The sequence below is a fragment of the Leptidea sinapis genome, chromosome 19 (genome assembly GCF_905404315.1).
Source record: "Leptidea sinapis chromosome 19, ilLepSina1.1, whole genome shotgun sequence".
Taxonomy (NCBI): domain Eukaryota; kingdom Metazoa; phylum Arthropoda; class Insecta; order Lepidoptera; family Pieridae; genus Leptidea; species Leptidea sinapis.
In genome coordinates this window covers 8706553-8721925 of record NC_066283.1, presented here as the reverse complement: position 1 = coordinate 8721925, position 15373 = coordinate 8706553, and the positions used below count along the sequence as shown (strand labels likewise).

Below are 15373 nucleotides of genomic sequence, written 5' to 3'. Positions count from 1 at the left end.
TAAATAGAACGAGAGTATTAACTATTAGAAAACAAAAGAAGTTTTGGTAAATCTAGATGGGCATGCTCTTAGCACTCATGTTATACGTAAAAAACATGCAAAAAAACAATCAGATACTATTTTTATACAAGTTAATTTCAAACTTCGTTCAAGTTTTTCTGCGAATATTATTTATCTTTATACGAATTCAACGCACTCTTGCGATTGAAACTTATTATCTTAAGAAACAATAGAGACTGAATTACAGGCTAGGCAAGTTCTATTTTAAAATCATTTGGTTGCTATTAGCCTGAATATTTTAGCATGTCCCAGCCGAAAAATAATTAATTAACACTAAACAAAACACAATTATACTGCCATTTACATCACATGGCTTTCCACATAATTATAATAATAAAGCCCTTTTATTTCCTTAACTAACATAATATAAAAAATATATAAATTTAAATAATATTTTCATACTTAAGGCGGGTATAATAGGCCTCCTCGCACAATTTCCAAGTTGTTCTTGACTTTGCTTTCTGAGTCAAGTTTTGTCCAGCATTTTTTTTGATCTCATCAACCCATCGTTCCTTAGGGCTTCCTCTGTCTCTCTTGCCCACCAATTGATTGGTGACCAGACCAATTGGTGACCATCTTTGTGTCCAACTGTTGATCTGGCCACATGACCAGCCCGTTTTCACTTCAGCCTTTTCATATGTTGAAGGGTATCTATCACTTTCGTTTTATTGCGGATGTTTTCTGATTTTAGTTTCTTCTTTCTGTTTTTCCCACATAATTAATGAAGTAATTAAAAATACCTAGTCTTGTCATAAATACTAAAACAAAGAAAACAAAATTAAATTGCAAATAACATTTATCACTTTTATAGTGTGTTAACACATAAATATAAAACAATTTAAAACATCAAAAGCTTATCCGAAGTAGTCCCCATTGCCTGCAATACAGTCCTTTGAACGTTGAGGCCAGTTATCAATACGCACGCACTCTTTCCGTGGAATAATTCTTCACTGCCAATCGTACGGATTGTTTTAGAGACTCCCAATTATCATGGCGTTTTGAGCAAGCCGTACTCTCTAAACCATAAATGACTATCCTGACCATAAATGAAAATCCAGCGGATTAAGATCCGGACTAGACGACAGCCAGTCTTCAGCTCTGATGACCTTTAAGACCTTTAAGACCCGGCGCCGAGTCTTGCTCGCAGGACTATTCATGGTTATTGAACATGGTGTTATTAAGGGGCTCCACTTCCTTCTCCAATGGTATCATGATACACTTGTGCCGATGTTTTGATACCTTTTTCACAAAAGTATGGCTCAGTCAATACTTCATAGCTAATACCCCACCAAACCAACACTGAAGTCGGATAGAGCCCACGTTGCACTCTATCGACTAATACGGTCATTTTGTTTGTTAAAATGTTGCTCTGTTGTAAAAAAAAAATCAGCCCTAAACAAAATTTTTCTGTGACCTCCCTTTGCGTACCGCTTCAGTAGTTGTTGTAGTTGTTTCGATTTTACCACCCTATTCTTTTTAAATTATCAGTTAAGAAATGACCAGTACGTCTCTTATAGGCTGCAAGTCATCTTTTAAAATACGAGACACGGTTCTAGGTGCTATGAGACGAAGTCTACCAATATAAAATCTTTTGCTTTCGGACAGGATTTCTTTGAATTCTTTCTTCTTTCTTTTAATATCGCAAAATATTGTAAAATGTATTGGCGCCAAAATGAGAAAACTCAATGAACAATCATTTAAAATGACCGATTCCAAATTCGAATATAATATTTTGTTTATTTTTAATTGTAACAGTATTTATGGCCAGACTATATATACAATCTCTCTTAGGGTTCAATAAAACTCCAATTTATATCCCTTACATTAAAGTATTATTACATATATAATTTAAATAGTCCCCCTGATCCACGTGTCCACGTAATCTGAAAATGCCACGATACGTCGGCTTCACAAAAATAATAATAAAAATGTAACTTTTACGCGAAATATTATGCAAAACACAGTTATAATTACACGCATTTTAATTCTTTAAAAAGTGTTTTATTTAAACGAGGAACACTCGCCGTTATCACAGAAAATACTATTATTATTATACAAATATCCATGACTCGAAAACAAACAGGATTCGAACCCGAAATTGACATGTATGTACCTATATTCAATTCATATGTTATTGGCGTATATAATAATAGAAATACCCGTACAATAGCGATGTTAAATAATCGGAAAAAGCTTCGAATAGGCACTCCATACACTCTACGAGAACAATTTGCTTCGAAATGTGCAATTAGAACTCTGCGGCTGACATAATTGCACTTTTTATCCTCACAACAGGCATCGTATGCACACTGAGAAGCGTGTGCCAAAAAATATTTACAATAAAGGAAAGTTCACTTAACGTTGCGATATAAAGTAGGCGTGACCACAACGGCTGCACAGTTACCACGTTCATGCAATTTTCAAGGTCATAAATAATAAAAGCATGAACACTATCCAAAGCACTTTGGCCACTTCCGCGCAGTTTTCTTGAATATTGAAATACCGGGTCGACGTGAGCGTTTTCTAAGACTTTCCACTTGCACTTTTAATATAAAATGCTTAAGTGATAAACGGCCATTATTACCAGCAATTTTTAATACTAACGTGGTTTTCAACACTATTTCAACACAAATAATGGGATTTCTATAGGTTAAGGATATTTTCGTATTTAAGTTTCCCGATTTTTGAAGTTAGCGTATTTTTAAAAGAACAAGGGACGAGAACGTTTTGGTGGTAGTTCTACACCCAATTGGAAAAGGTATGCCTCAGACCCGAGAAGAACGCTGATTTCGAATGGGTGCTAGTTAGGGTTTCGTAGCCAAATGGCAAAAATCGGAACAATTATAGATTCGTCATGTCTGTCTGTCTGTGCGTCCGTATGTCACAGCTACTTTTTCCGAAACTATAAGAACTATACCATTGAAACTTGGTAAGTAGATGTATTCTGTGAACCGCATTAAGATTTTTACACAAAAAAAAAGAAAAAAATTAATTTTGGGGGTTCCCATACTTAGAACTGAAACTCAAAATGTTTTTTCATCAAACCCATACGTGTGGTGTCTATAGATAGGTCTTCAAAAATGATATTGAGGTTTCTAATATAATTTTTTCCTAAACTGAATAGTTTGCGCAAGAAACACTTCCCAAGTGACACATTTTACATTTTTTACCACTTCCACCCCCCCCCCCCCCCCTTCGTCTTCTAAAAGTTACAGGAGGATTATTATATAATGATAAAAAAAAATGTGATGTCCATTACCATGCAAACTTCCACCGAAAACTGGTTTGAACAAGATCTAGTTAGTGTTTTTTTTCATACGTCATAAAGCGTCATAACGAACTACAAGAACTTTTATATTGTTACTTGCTGCTATGGAACCCTTCAAGGGCGAGTCCAACTCCCACTTGGCCGCTTTTTTACTTTCAATAAGTGATATCATCCTATTTTGAATAAAAATATTTGAATTTGAATTTAGGTCTCTTTTCTGTTCAAATTGAACGCACAATTTCCATAATTATAAAACGAATAAATGATATTTGTAACGTAGTCAAAGCTCTGCTAATCGCTTATCTAACGAACATGATTATTAAATGCGGGTCCAATTTATTGGTGTTTACTTAGTTTTGATTAGTTCATTATTAATGCAATAATGTGTATAAAATGTTTTCTATTTAATTGTATTGGAGTAAACACAATGTTATTTTATAATAATAATCAAATTGCCCTTAGTAGTACACTTTGAGATTGCTGCTGTAAATATTGAAAAAAAAAATATTATAAAGCGAAATGAACGTGTGTTATTTATTCATTTGTAAGAAAAATACTTCAGATTGTATGTATAATAATATGATTACAATAAAATAAGATATACATTAACTTATACAGTTTTCACTATCAAAACCCTAACACAAAAAATTAAATAAAAGACAAATATTATGAAAAATTAAACAACTAATTATGTAAAAAAGTACAATATTTTACTTAGAGTTGGATTCTAATAGAATGCAATTTTCACACAATTAATTACCGGATGAAAAGGGTTTAATATCAAACTGGCTTCGCCCGGGACTAAGTCAACTATGTATGAATTCTTATTTTTAATGTAAACCATACAAACAACGACATTACTTTATTCTCATAAGACGGCAGCTTAACCCACCGTCCCACTTTTCAAAAGCCCTTAGTTGCCTCTTACGACACCCTTGGGCCTGAGACTCCCCTATACTTTTTACGCCCCGGGGAAGCACAGGACAGCTTTAATTGTCATTTAAGAATGCCCGTGACAGCATATATCCATATATGTAAGTCACTATCGCCAAAATAGTGAACCATAAATACAGCTAAAAAATAATTTCTGATGCACATTTGGTAGTAAGAAATTGATCCTTATAATATCATGATAAATACTGTTGTCGGATCTGGTATTTAAAGTAGATAAACTCTGTCATTTACACTACATCAAATCTTCTATTAAATGCGTACTACCGAATTTTTTGATTTCTGCTATTTTCGTCCATAAAGAATGCATGCATAAGCTTTAATGCATTTATTTAACATACTATTTGATTAGATAATAAATGTAGGCTAGTAACATATTAAAGTACATTTAAAAACGTTTTTATTTCCAGTAAATATCTACTTATTTAATAATAGTAATAATAATAATAATATATCTTTATTAAAAGGTATATGAGCCCAGTTAAAATTACAATAATTTATGTATAAAGTAAAATAATATAATCCAATTAATTTAAAATTAATTAAATTAAAATACAATTCTGTATTCAGGTCTATTTATTTCCTATTAGCCTCCTGGTGCACTGAACGATAATGCTTGTTGATATATTGATACATATTGAGCAATCCATACACCCGGCTAGCGTGCTCAGGATCTCATTCTTGGATTCTTGCAATCGGCTCCAGAATGTTGCGATACGCGATCTCATGATCGCAAAGAAATCCGGTAATCTGGCCTCGGCGAACATGGCCGACGCGCTATACGGCCGAGGCAACTACATCAGGATAGGATATGCATCATTGTATTGCACCCTGATGTTGTTGATGGCACGCCTGGTGTACTTCGCCCAAAGATGACATGTATAGAAGCTTAGACAGTAAGCTCTAAGCAGCGTCACCTTCACTGGGTCAGTACACTTAGAAAAGCGACGCGACAGCATATTACACCTAACAGACAAAGCACGTCTGTGCCGTTCAATATCTTATTATATTTATTTCTCATATTTTTCGTATTCGTATTAATTAACAGCTATTTTGTGCCTACGAGCAGCATAATACGGCTCAAAAATTCGTAGGAAAAATACATATTGATAATTTTATAGTACCTGCAACTTTAATAATGTATGGTACCTACTGACATAGTGTATTACGCACCTAGGGAGAAAAGGAGGTCGTTCTCATCCGCGGAATACTGTTGGCCGATTCTCTCCAAGCAAAACGACTTTTGTGCCTCTTACCTAGGACTAAAAGCGAGCTTTACATCCAGGTGGGAAAAAAATTACACGTTTCACTCTACATGTTGTTTCCACGTGAGATAAGTTGGACATTGCCACCCGCGATTGAATATTCCGCGGATAAGAATGACCTACTTTTCTCCGAAGGTGCGTAATATAATATTTCTATGATATTTATTAGTATTATCTTGTTAATTTCATTGTATAGGGCAATTATTAATAATGTAGGTACTGGGTTAGAATAAGCATCTATTCAACATACGAAAGTTTAATAATTATTTTTATTACATCAAAATTATTTAAAGAATTATGTAAGTTCTGCTTTACCACAGCATATAGAACTTTTGAAATTCGAAGTTACCACAAGAGAAAGAAGTACGTAAAACATGCTCTAACAAGTAACACAAAACAACGAATAATATACGCTCCAGTACAGTAGGTTGTATATTACCAAAGGTTGTATATTTACAAAGTATTAAAGTAACTACTAAGTAGTACTAGAAGTACTAATTAGTAGTTACTTTAATAACTACTAGTATTTTGTAACATATATTTGTCACTGTTACTTTTGAGTCACAGTCACAATTAAACCTAGAATTGCATTTTGCCTAGTTGTACGTCTCAATGATTCAATAAATTCATAGAATATTTTTTACTCATTCGTTAGACAGTAACCACATAACATTTAAGCGGCAACTAGAAAATTTGTGATATTTGTTTATTTAACTTAAAATAACCTAGTTTTTTTATTGAAGTAGGCGTTACTTTGCGGAAATCCATAATAATTATCCAAATGATTTGAGTTTTCTTTAGTGTTAATTCCGCCAATATTTGTCTTTAAACAATTCAACGCGTGTTTCGCCTCTACACGAGGCATCCTCAGGACGTGTTGACTCGCCAAAATCTGGCACGAGACTGAGTTTAAAGACAAATATTGACGGAATTAACACTGAAGAAAACTCAAATCATTTGGATAATAACCTAGTTGTTGAAAAATATTGTAAACGACATGTTGTATAACTAGGCCAAGAAACGCTCGTGGTTCAATATACAACTGTTGCATAAAATACTATTAATATATTCAATTTGGCATCAAATCATTAAACGCATCACTCTCTATTATGACTTTAAGACTATTATTTGTACGATTTAGTAAAATAATGACAAAAAAGTAAATAATGAAGTCTTAAAACAACACCTTTATTTAAATGATAATTGTGTTCTTATGTTTGTGTCGCGCTATTTAAAAGTTTATTTAAATAAAAATTTTGATGTCCAGATAGAATCTCTTTCTGCTCGACAACCGATGAAAACAGGCCCGGTTTATTACTTTGGTGTAAATTACAAGCTACATCTAACACGTCTTTGCGTGCAAAGCTCATAATAGAGGTTAAGTTTTAACAATTTTTTTCGACTTTTTCACATCTACCTAGACGTATAAATGATTTCAGTTTATATTTTACATTGAAATTATCTTTTTTTTTAATGAACACAGGTCCTGCATTTTGGGGACTGATCAATCCAGAATGGTCACTCTGCAACAAAGGTCGCCGACAGTCACCAGTCAATCTCGAACCAGAAAAATTACTCTTCGATCCGAATCTGAGGTTTTTGCACATAGATAAGCATAGGGTATGTATTGAATGCTTTAATATTATAGTTATAGACGAGTAGTCGAGTTGAAATTATATATATAGTATAGTTTAACTTTTAGCGTTCCACAGGTCCATATGTCCACACGATCACATTCGATTTCTCGCTTTATTTGGTTACTTGGAAGTCATATTTTCGTTTGAAATTTATAATATTCAATAGAATAAAAATCCGTTGAATTCTGTACATTTATACTCTCATTTGAGAATAAAGATAATGGGATGTTGGCATACAAACAAATAAATAAAAAATCAAACTTCTAAGTTAATGTAAAAAAAGATACGGCCATTTATGCCGCAAAAATCGTATATTTTGACACTTTTAAAGGTATCAAAATTTATATACTATTTCGCTGACCTATGAAATTCGGTGGGACTGGCTTGCACTTGTCCGGTTTTTTTAAATTACATATCGATCATTATGTCATTTCCTTAGGACTTATTGTTGTAGTGGCCATAGACAGATGTTTTTTTTATTATGAAATAAAGGGACAAGACGAGCAGGACGTTCAGCTGATGGTAATTGATACGCCCTGCCCATTACAATGCAGTGCCGCTAAGGATTCTTGAAAAACCCCGAAAATTCTGAATGGCATTACAACTGCGTTCGTCACCTTGAGACATAAGATGTTAAGTCTCATTTGCCCAGTAATTTCACTAGCTACGGCGCCCTTCAGACCGAAACACAGTAATGCTTACACATTACTGCTTCACGGCAGAAATAGGAGTCGTTGTGGTATCCATAATCTAGTCGGCATCCTGTGCAAAGGAGCCTCCCACTGGTAGACAGACAATATACCAACATATAGACAAACAAAGTGGGAGAGAAGAGCGTTTCTAACGGAAATCTAGCAAGATAAAAAAGGAAGGAGAATCTTTTGTTACTGTAACCGATTTTGAATTACAAGTCGTAAATAGTCAGCCAGGCTTGAAATTAGCTCCTTAGAATTTGGATTATTATACTAGCTAATTCTCTATTATTAAAATAGAGTATCGCCTTATCGCCAGTAAAATAAAATAATTATTTATTTAAAAAGGCAATTGAATTAAATCCTCGTTGCACCCGAATTTATTTCACATTCGAATTCAAATATTTTTATTCAAAATAGGATGTGACATCACTTATTGAAAGTCGAAAAATACCACCCATTCCAAAACGAATGCCTCAGACCTGAGAAGAACGGGCGCAACAAACTCAGCGGACTTTTTTTTTCATCGAAAAAATATGTTTACAAAGTAATATTACACAATTAATTATTTAATAGCCTGAGGGTGGTCGCTCCATTCCCAATCTGTGGAATCATAAAGAACTTCACAGGATCCACTGTCACAGAACAGAATTATATCAAGCTTTTAATAGTAGCTACGCAATGTGTATAAAATTATTCAATCATCTACCGCTAGAATAAAAAAACTTACCACTGAAAGAATTTTCTGGACTCCTGTTTAAAATGGTTAATGGACAAAAAATTTATAGTCTTAAGGAATATTCTTAATTTCAAGTAAACGTTATTTAGTTATTGCATGTTATTTGATGCTAAAAAATTATTTGCATGCTTATTTAAATTAGGCGAACAGAAGACTACAATAAATTATCTATAAGTTAAACAGCGTTCAGGTGGATGTTCTTGGACGTCACGGGTTATCTTGCCTAAAATCGGCAGGCCGTATCAGTCGTCACGCCAGCATTAATGAAGTCATCCGCAGGTAATTTGCCGCTGTTAATATACCAGCTGTTTTAGAGCCAAATGGTATTACCCGCAGCGATGGCAAGCGTCCTGATGGAATGACGCTGGTGGCTTAGGCACGGGGAAGGGCGCTGGTGTGGGACGCTACTTGCATCGACACTCTGGCTCCTTCTCATGTCCGAGTTACGTCAGTTGGTGCTGGGGCTGCTGCTTCGACTGCCAAAGACAGCAAGCGTCGCAAATATGTTGGTCTCAGTGAGTCATACATCTTTGTGCCGTTTGATGTCGAGACACTTGGCCCGTGGGGCCCAGAGGCGCGGAGAATGTTCAAAATACTTTCTTCGCGCCTCAATAAGGCTACTGGAAACCCAAGCGCTGGCAGCTATTTCGGTCAACGGATCAGCCTTGCTATCCAACGCGGTAATGCTGCCAGTATTCTTGGTACGCTTCCACGTAACGATAGTTTTAATTTTATGTAGTCGTAGTATTGTAAATATAGTTATAAGATTTGTTTTGTTTGTATTATAAATAGATATACAGTAAATTAATTTCATTTTATTTCACTTCACTTCTCTCTAAGCCGTAATCTATATAATAGTGACAAGCTAGTGACCTGAGATTGTGGGCGGCGGTGATCACTTAACACCAGGCGACCCGTACGCTCGTTTGTCCTCCTATTACATAATAAAAAGCTCCTTACATCTTCAAGACTCTAAGCCTGATATACTCTATTGTTGTAGATAAACGGCTTGATAAGCAATACAGGCCACTCGGTAATCTTCACAGTTGAGAACGAGACTCGTCATCACATTAATATAACGGGCGGGCCTCTCTCTTACAAGTATCAGTTCCACGAGATACACATACATTACGGACTTCACGATCAATTCGGATCCGAACACGCTATTAATGGATATTCGTTTCCAGCCGAGGTAAGTCAATTATTGTTATATTATCTTTCTTCTTATGTTTATTTCTGGATGAGCGACGTGTTTCAATGTAAGCTGACTTTATCTGTAAACCACTGTATTGGAATTGTTATAGACAATAACTAGAATAATAAATTCAATTCAAATATTCAGAAATATGATTAAAAATCACTTCTTGAACGTCAAAAACTACCACCCATTCGAAATAGTATGATTCAGACGGAAGAAGAACTGGTGCAAGAAACTCAGTGGGCTTTTTTTCTTAATTTAGTTACAATATATTATGGAATATCGTACAATCAAATTTAACTAGTACTGGATTAATATAGTAAAAGCATATAAATCGCCCAATAAAAGACTTAGTAACTTGACTTAACCGAGTAGTAGGCATAAAATGTGTTTATGTTTTTTCCTCGTGTTAACAGTTTCTAGCAAAATCGTTAAGATGTTTATAACCATACAGAACATTATCAAGAATATTTTGAGATATAACAGTAAAAATGTTTATTTCTTTAAATTAGCAATAAACTATTATAATCTTAGTAATAAACTAATTATAACCCACCACTTTGTCTACATTTACCAGTGTAACTGTATATTGGTTGGTTTTCTGTTAATGCTGCTATATGCATAATTACAACAATCATATTATATCTCTCATCGTTAAGACAGCGTACGTACCTAAGAAACTTATTCGTTCAACCGTCTTTTCTACAACTTACTTTGCAAATCCTACTACCACGAAAAAGTATTTTAATTTTTCGGGTTAATATATAGCCCTATGACACTCACAAACAATGAGGCTTTCTATTGATAACAGAATTTTTAAAATAAGTTAGTAGGTCCAGAGTAAGACAACCTCCATTCATCCAAAATTTTAAACTCCAAATATCCGACTATTACTGTATAATTCATTGTGTATGTATCAAAGTAATGCTATATTTGTTATAATTACTACTTTAGTCTGTAACACATTATTTGATTCTCCTCCTCCTCGCGTCGTTTTCCTCATTACTGAGTGTCCGCGATGAATCCCCCGCTGCATCTGTTTCTCCCGTACTTCCATGGATTTCCCTCCATCTGCTGCGATCCTTAGCTTCATGAAGGGCATTGTGGAAGTTGATGTTCAGAGAAGATTGTATTTGGTCCTACCATCTCGTGGCACTGCGTCCTCTGGGACGTTTGCCATCTACCTTGTCATCTAATATGTCCGAAGAATTCCAGAATTTCATTCTATTTGACACAATTTTAGATAATAATAATTTATCTTCGGATTAATCAAAATGTTTCTTTGCTTTTTCTATAAACTATGAATTAATGAAACGGCTTGTTAATTAATAGTATAATTGATAGTAGCATCATATAGCAGTAATTAATCCTATTAATATTATAAATGTGAAAGTTTGTATGTCTGGATGTATGTTTGAACTTCTTTAACGCAAAAACTACTGATTGGATTTTGATGAAACTTTACAATAATATAGCTTACACACCAGAATAACACATAGGCTATTTATTATTTATAAAACTATCGCGTGAATTATACTTTATATGGCAAAACAACGTTTGCCGAGTCAGCTAGTAGTATCATAATTAATTGAATATTGTATATAATATTATAATAAGTTCAACAAATAATTTAATTTACTGTTACTAGATTTTTTGATCATCCATACTCAAATTCACAAAATACTCGCAAATATATAGAAGTATTATTCATAAAAAGCTTATTCCAAATTTAAACATATAAGCACGTTAATAATAAAAACACATTATAACTAATCCTTTATACTACACGTTTCGAATAAGCAAAATACGCTAATATATTATATAAACACGGTAATTTCTTATAATACCACGATGTGGCTTAGCGTAATCCAGTTTTCCGTTAAAAGACTTACAAAAATCACGAGGCGTGCAAACAAACTCGTTGACGGGAGTAATTACATTTACCGTATTTATCTACACGAACATCTTTCAACCGCCGCATCTCGTTGTCGATACATTAGAATGCCGACGCGATTTTCTTTTCCGACTTCAAAAGAAAGTGTAACAGATGTTTCACGCGTATTCCCGGGGTGTTCGAAAACGCCAAGATCCCAAAAGTAATCCAAACCGAGTCGGCCAACTCAAGCGTGACTGCTGTTTATTTATGTGACAAATTCTTGCGCACTCACGTTAAACCCGAAATCACGTGTTTATTCACGCGTGTATTTATTTCACTTCATATGATTTCTTAACTTACTGATATTATGTTATATATATATATATATACGACGGCCTGTATAGCCGAGTGGTTAGCGATTTATATTAATCTTTATAATGCTGTATCATCATCATGTCATGCCTGTACATCATTTTGTTCTATTGTCAATAGTTTTTGCAGCGCACGCAAAAATAGGTTTTCGATTTTACACCTTGTGTTACAAAATAGCAATTTTATTACGGATCCCTAATTTTGAAAAAAAAACATAGCTTATAGCCTTCCTCGATAAATGGACTACCCAACACTGAAAGAATCATTGAAATCGGACCAGTAGTACCAGAGATTAGCGCGTTCAAACAAACAAACAAACACTGCAGCTTTATAATATTAGTATAGAGTATAGATAGTGTGTGTGGATTTATGCATATACTGTACTCAATAACTATTGTGTTTTATTTATTAATTCGAATTTATATTTATAATTTACGTGTAAGACTCAGAATATTTGGCGTTTTAGTATATAATATATTGTAATGAAAATAGTTTGTTTAGCGATTAAGCTATAAATAGTAATCTAATATTCCGAAGTGGTGTGTCACCATTTACACATAAAATTATAATAGTGTATTATAAATTTTGACGTACAAGTGTCATTTCCTTGACCAGAATAAAATCATTTTGATTTGATTTATATAATATTTAATAGATTAAATAACAATTATGAAATGTAAAAAAAAAATCTGTCCGTCTGTTGGTTTTACGACTTTTATATTGACATGGCTGATTAAATATTTGGAATATTATTCTTAAATTGAAATAAATTAATTTTAATTAAAAATAGGATTTATAATCACATATTGAACGAAATATATTCGAAGATTTTATGTTCTTAGGAGCTGGGCAGAATTTGATAAGAAACTCTAAATCTAAATCTCATTTAACATTAGCAATTCTTTTGTATTTCGTAAAACATTTGTAGGTATGACAAGTCAGATAACTCATGTTAGAAGAAGTTACTAAGGCTCCTTTAAATTTCTTATATTTGAAAAATCACTTGCATATTTTATAGGAAACAAGAATAAAATACAACAGCAGTACTAAACGAAGGAAAATTTTCGTTAATATTAAAAGAAGATACAATTGAAACTTCGAAAGAAGAAAATTGAACATTGTTATCGATAAGAGGTTAACGTTTTATGTAATAAATTTTCTTTGTATTCAAATTGAAATAAATTTGGAATTCTTTTGTTGCAGATTCAAATATTTGGTTTCAATTCACAGCTGTATTCAAACTTTTCAGAAGCTATTCATAAAGCTCAGGGCATTGTATCAATTTCATTACTTTTACAAGTAAGTAAATACAGGTTATTACATGAAAACTTTTTTCTTAAACTATAAACACTATAATAAGTACACAAATAGGAAGGGTGGAAATAATTCAGTACCATTTTATTGCGTGCGTAAACTTGTGAATAAATTGAAATTTATATAAAAATGTTTTTCCCTCAAGAAATACAAATGTAAAACTAAAAAAACCTATAATGGCTTATCTTCATGCGTACCGTTTTTCTCCATTTCTCATTCATCAATAAATAAATATAAAAAACTATATCTTATCACATAACATAGTTTTTATATGAATTTTTTCACAGTACTATTTAACAAATAAAACTGAAAACAAACCTATGACCTCATGCGTACATAACAAATTGTTTAGATTTACAAGAGCGACATCTCAAGTCAATTTCCTAATATGCAAATATTGGGGTTGAGCAGGTTATCTGTAAAGTAGATCCTGTAGATGAAGCCACTACCTGAGAGTTGAACAAAGCATACAAGATTTTATGACGATACGTCACTCGAACGGTTAGCTCAGTTGGAAACAGCACTCGCACGGAACGCGAGAGGTCGCGGGTTATAGTCCCGCGTCGTTCGTAAAATTTTGTTATCAGTTTTATTTGTGTAATTAATCCCAGAAGTGAGGTTTATCACTTCAAAAACATAACAAATTGTTCAAATAATACAACAGCCATAACACAATAAATAAATTTTCTCGTTAACATTTTCGTTATTAACATTATTATTTCGTTGAAACTTAATTTGATAGATATGTTCTGTATTGTAACGAAATGATGTTCATTTCATTGACTATATTATTTTATTTTTTGACATATTTAAAAAAGTACACAGTTTGCGTACGTGCTACCTCTTTTATTATTTTGAGTGTATGCTCTTAGTTTGTATATTGTTTACGTTTCTACTGACAAGACCGAAAACAATGGATGAATAACTTAATAATAAATTCTTCAATTACTTCCAATCATAAAGTGTTTATAAACTGAAATGTCGAATTTTGTAATACCCTCAGGCATTTGTAGTAATAATTAATTAGTTCGATATTATTCAGAAAATTTAAACTTTGTTTTTCGTTTTCGTTGTCGTCTTAATCAAGCTAAAAATTAATTAAGCAAACTATGGCCTGACGATTTTTTATATCACATTAATAATAACCAAATAAGATCACCGATTTTATCATAGTACGCCTTTGTAATAATATTATAATAAATATTTATATTCAAGGAGAGAAATTTACGTATACATATATACAGTAAGTTCCTTCTAAGCTGACGTAATTTAAATAAGAGTTGACAACCTTTTGTTAAAAATATCTACACATAAAGGTTATCTATAGTAATATACATACTTAATTATCCTGCTAATTGTAATTAGGAAATAAGCCCAAAATGATTATCATATGGTATTGTTATCGGATCTAGTAGGAACTAATTATTATTCAAAACTAATGTGTTAGAGTGAATAAAAAATAACTTTCATAGATTCCGTTGCCTTGATACAGGAGACCTTAACTTGAATAGTATAAAAATAAATTCCATGACAACCAACCACTCGTATTGTGAACTAATTAAAGCTCCTTAAAACAGAAGGCCTCATAGACATCTTTGAGCCGGTGCACTGTACAATGCAATACAATATGAGCTTCTATGGATCGACCTAGCCAGAATAGTAACATTTATGTTTCCAGGATGTTTCCTTTTCTAAATAGCCAGCAGGTGTTGCAGGAGAATGTGCGCTTATTAAACATTGATTTAACCGTACGCTCTTCTATAAATATGTGAATTCTCACCACACTTAAAGAAGTATTCATTTCAAAAATAATCAGAGTCTGAAAATATCTTTTGATCGTAATATTACACGTAGCGCGGTGTGAGTTATTGATGCCACGTTATCATCGACGGCACACCTTTTCATAGAGCTACCACCCAAATTGGGAGTAGTTAATTAAGGAAATTGGACTTCTGCGCACTATTGGATTAGCCGATGCTATTAGTTCAAATTAACAACTGG

The 15373-nt window shown here is 33.2% G+C and overlaps 1 protein-coding gene across 1 annotated transcript in view; it reads left to right on the top strand.

The window, feature by feature from the left end:
- LOC126969776 (carbonic anhydrase-related protein 10) overlaps positions 1-15373 on the top strand; it is a 58450-nt gene that overhangs the window by 31370 nt on the left and 11707 nt on the right. Inside the window, exons 4-6 of the mRNA XM_050815338.1 lie at positions 7028-7164; positions 9613-9804; positions 13262-13357. Coding sequence (XP_050671295.1) covers positions 7028-7164; positions 9613-9804; positions 13262-13357 — 425 coding nt within the window. The remainder of the gene's footprint in view (positions 1-7027; positions 7165-9612; positions 9805-13261; positions 13358-15373) is intronic.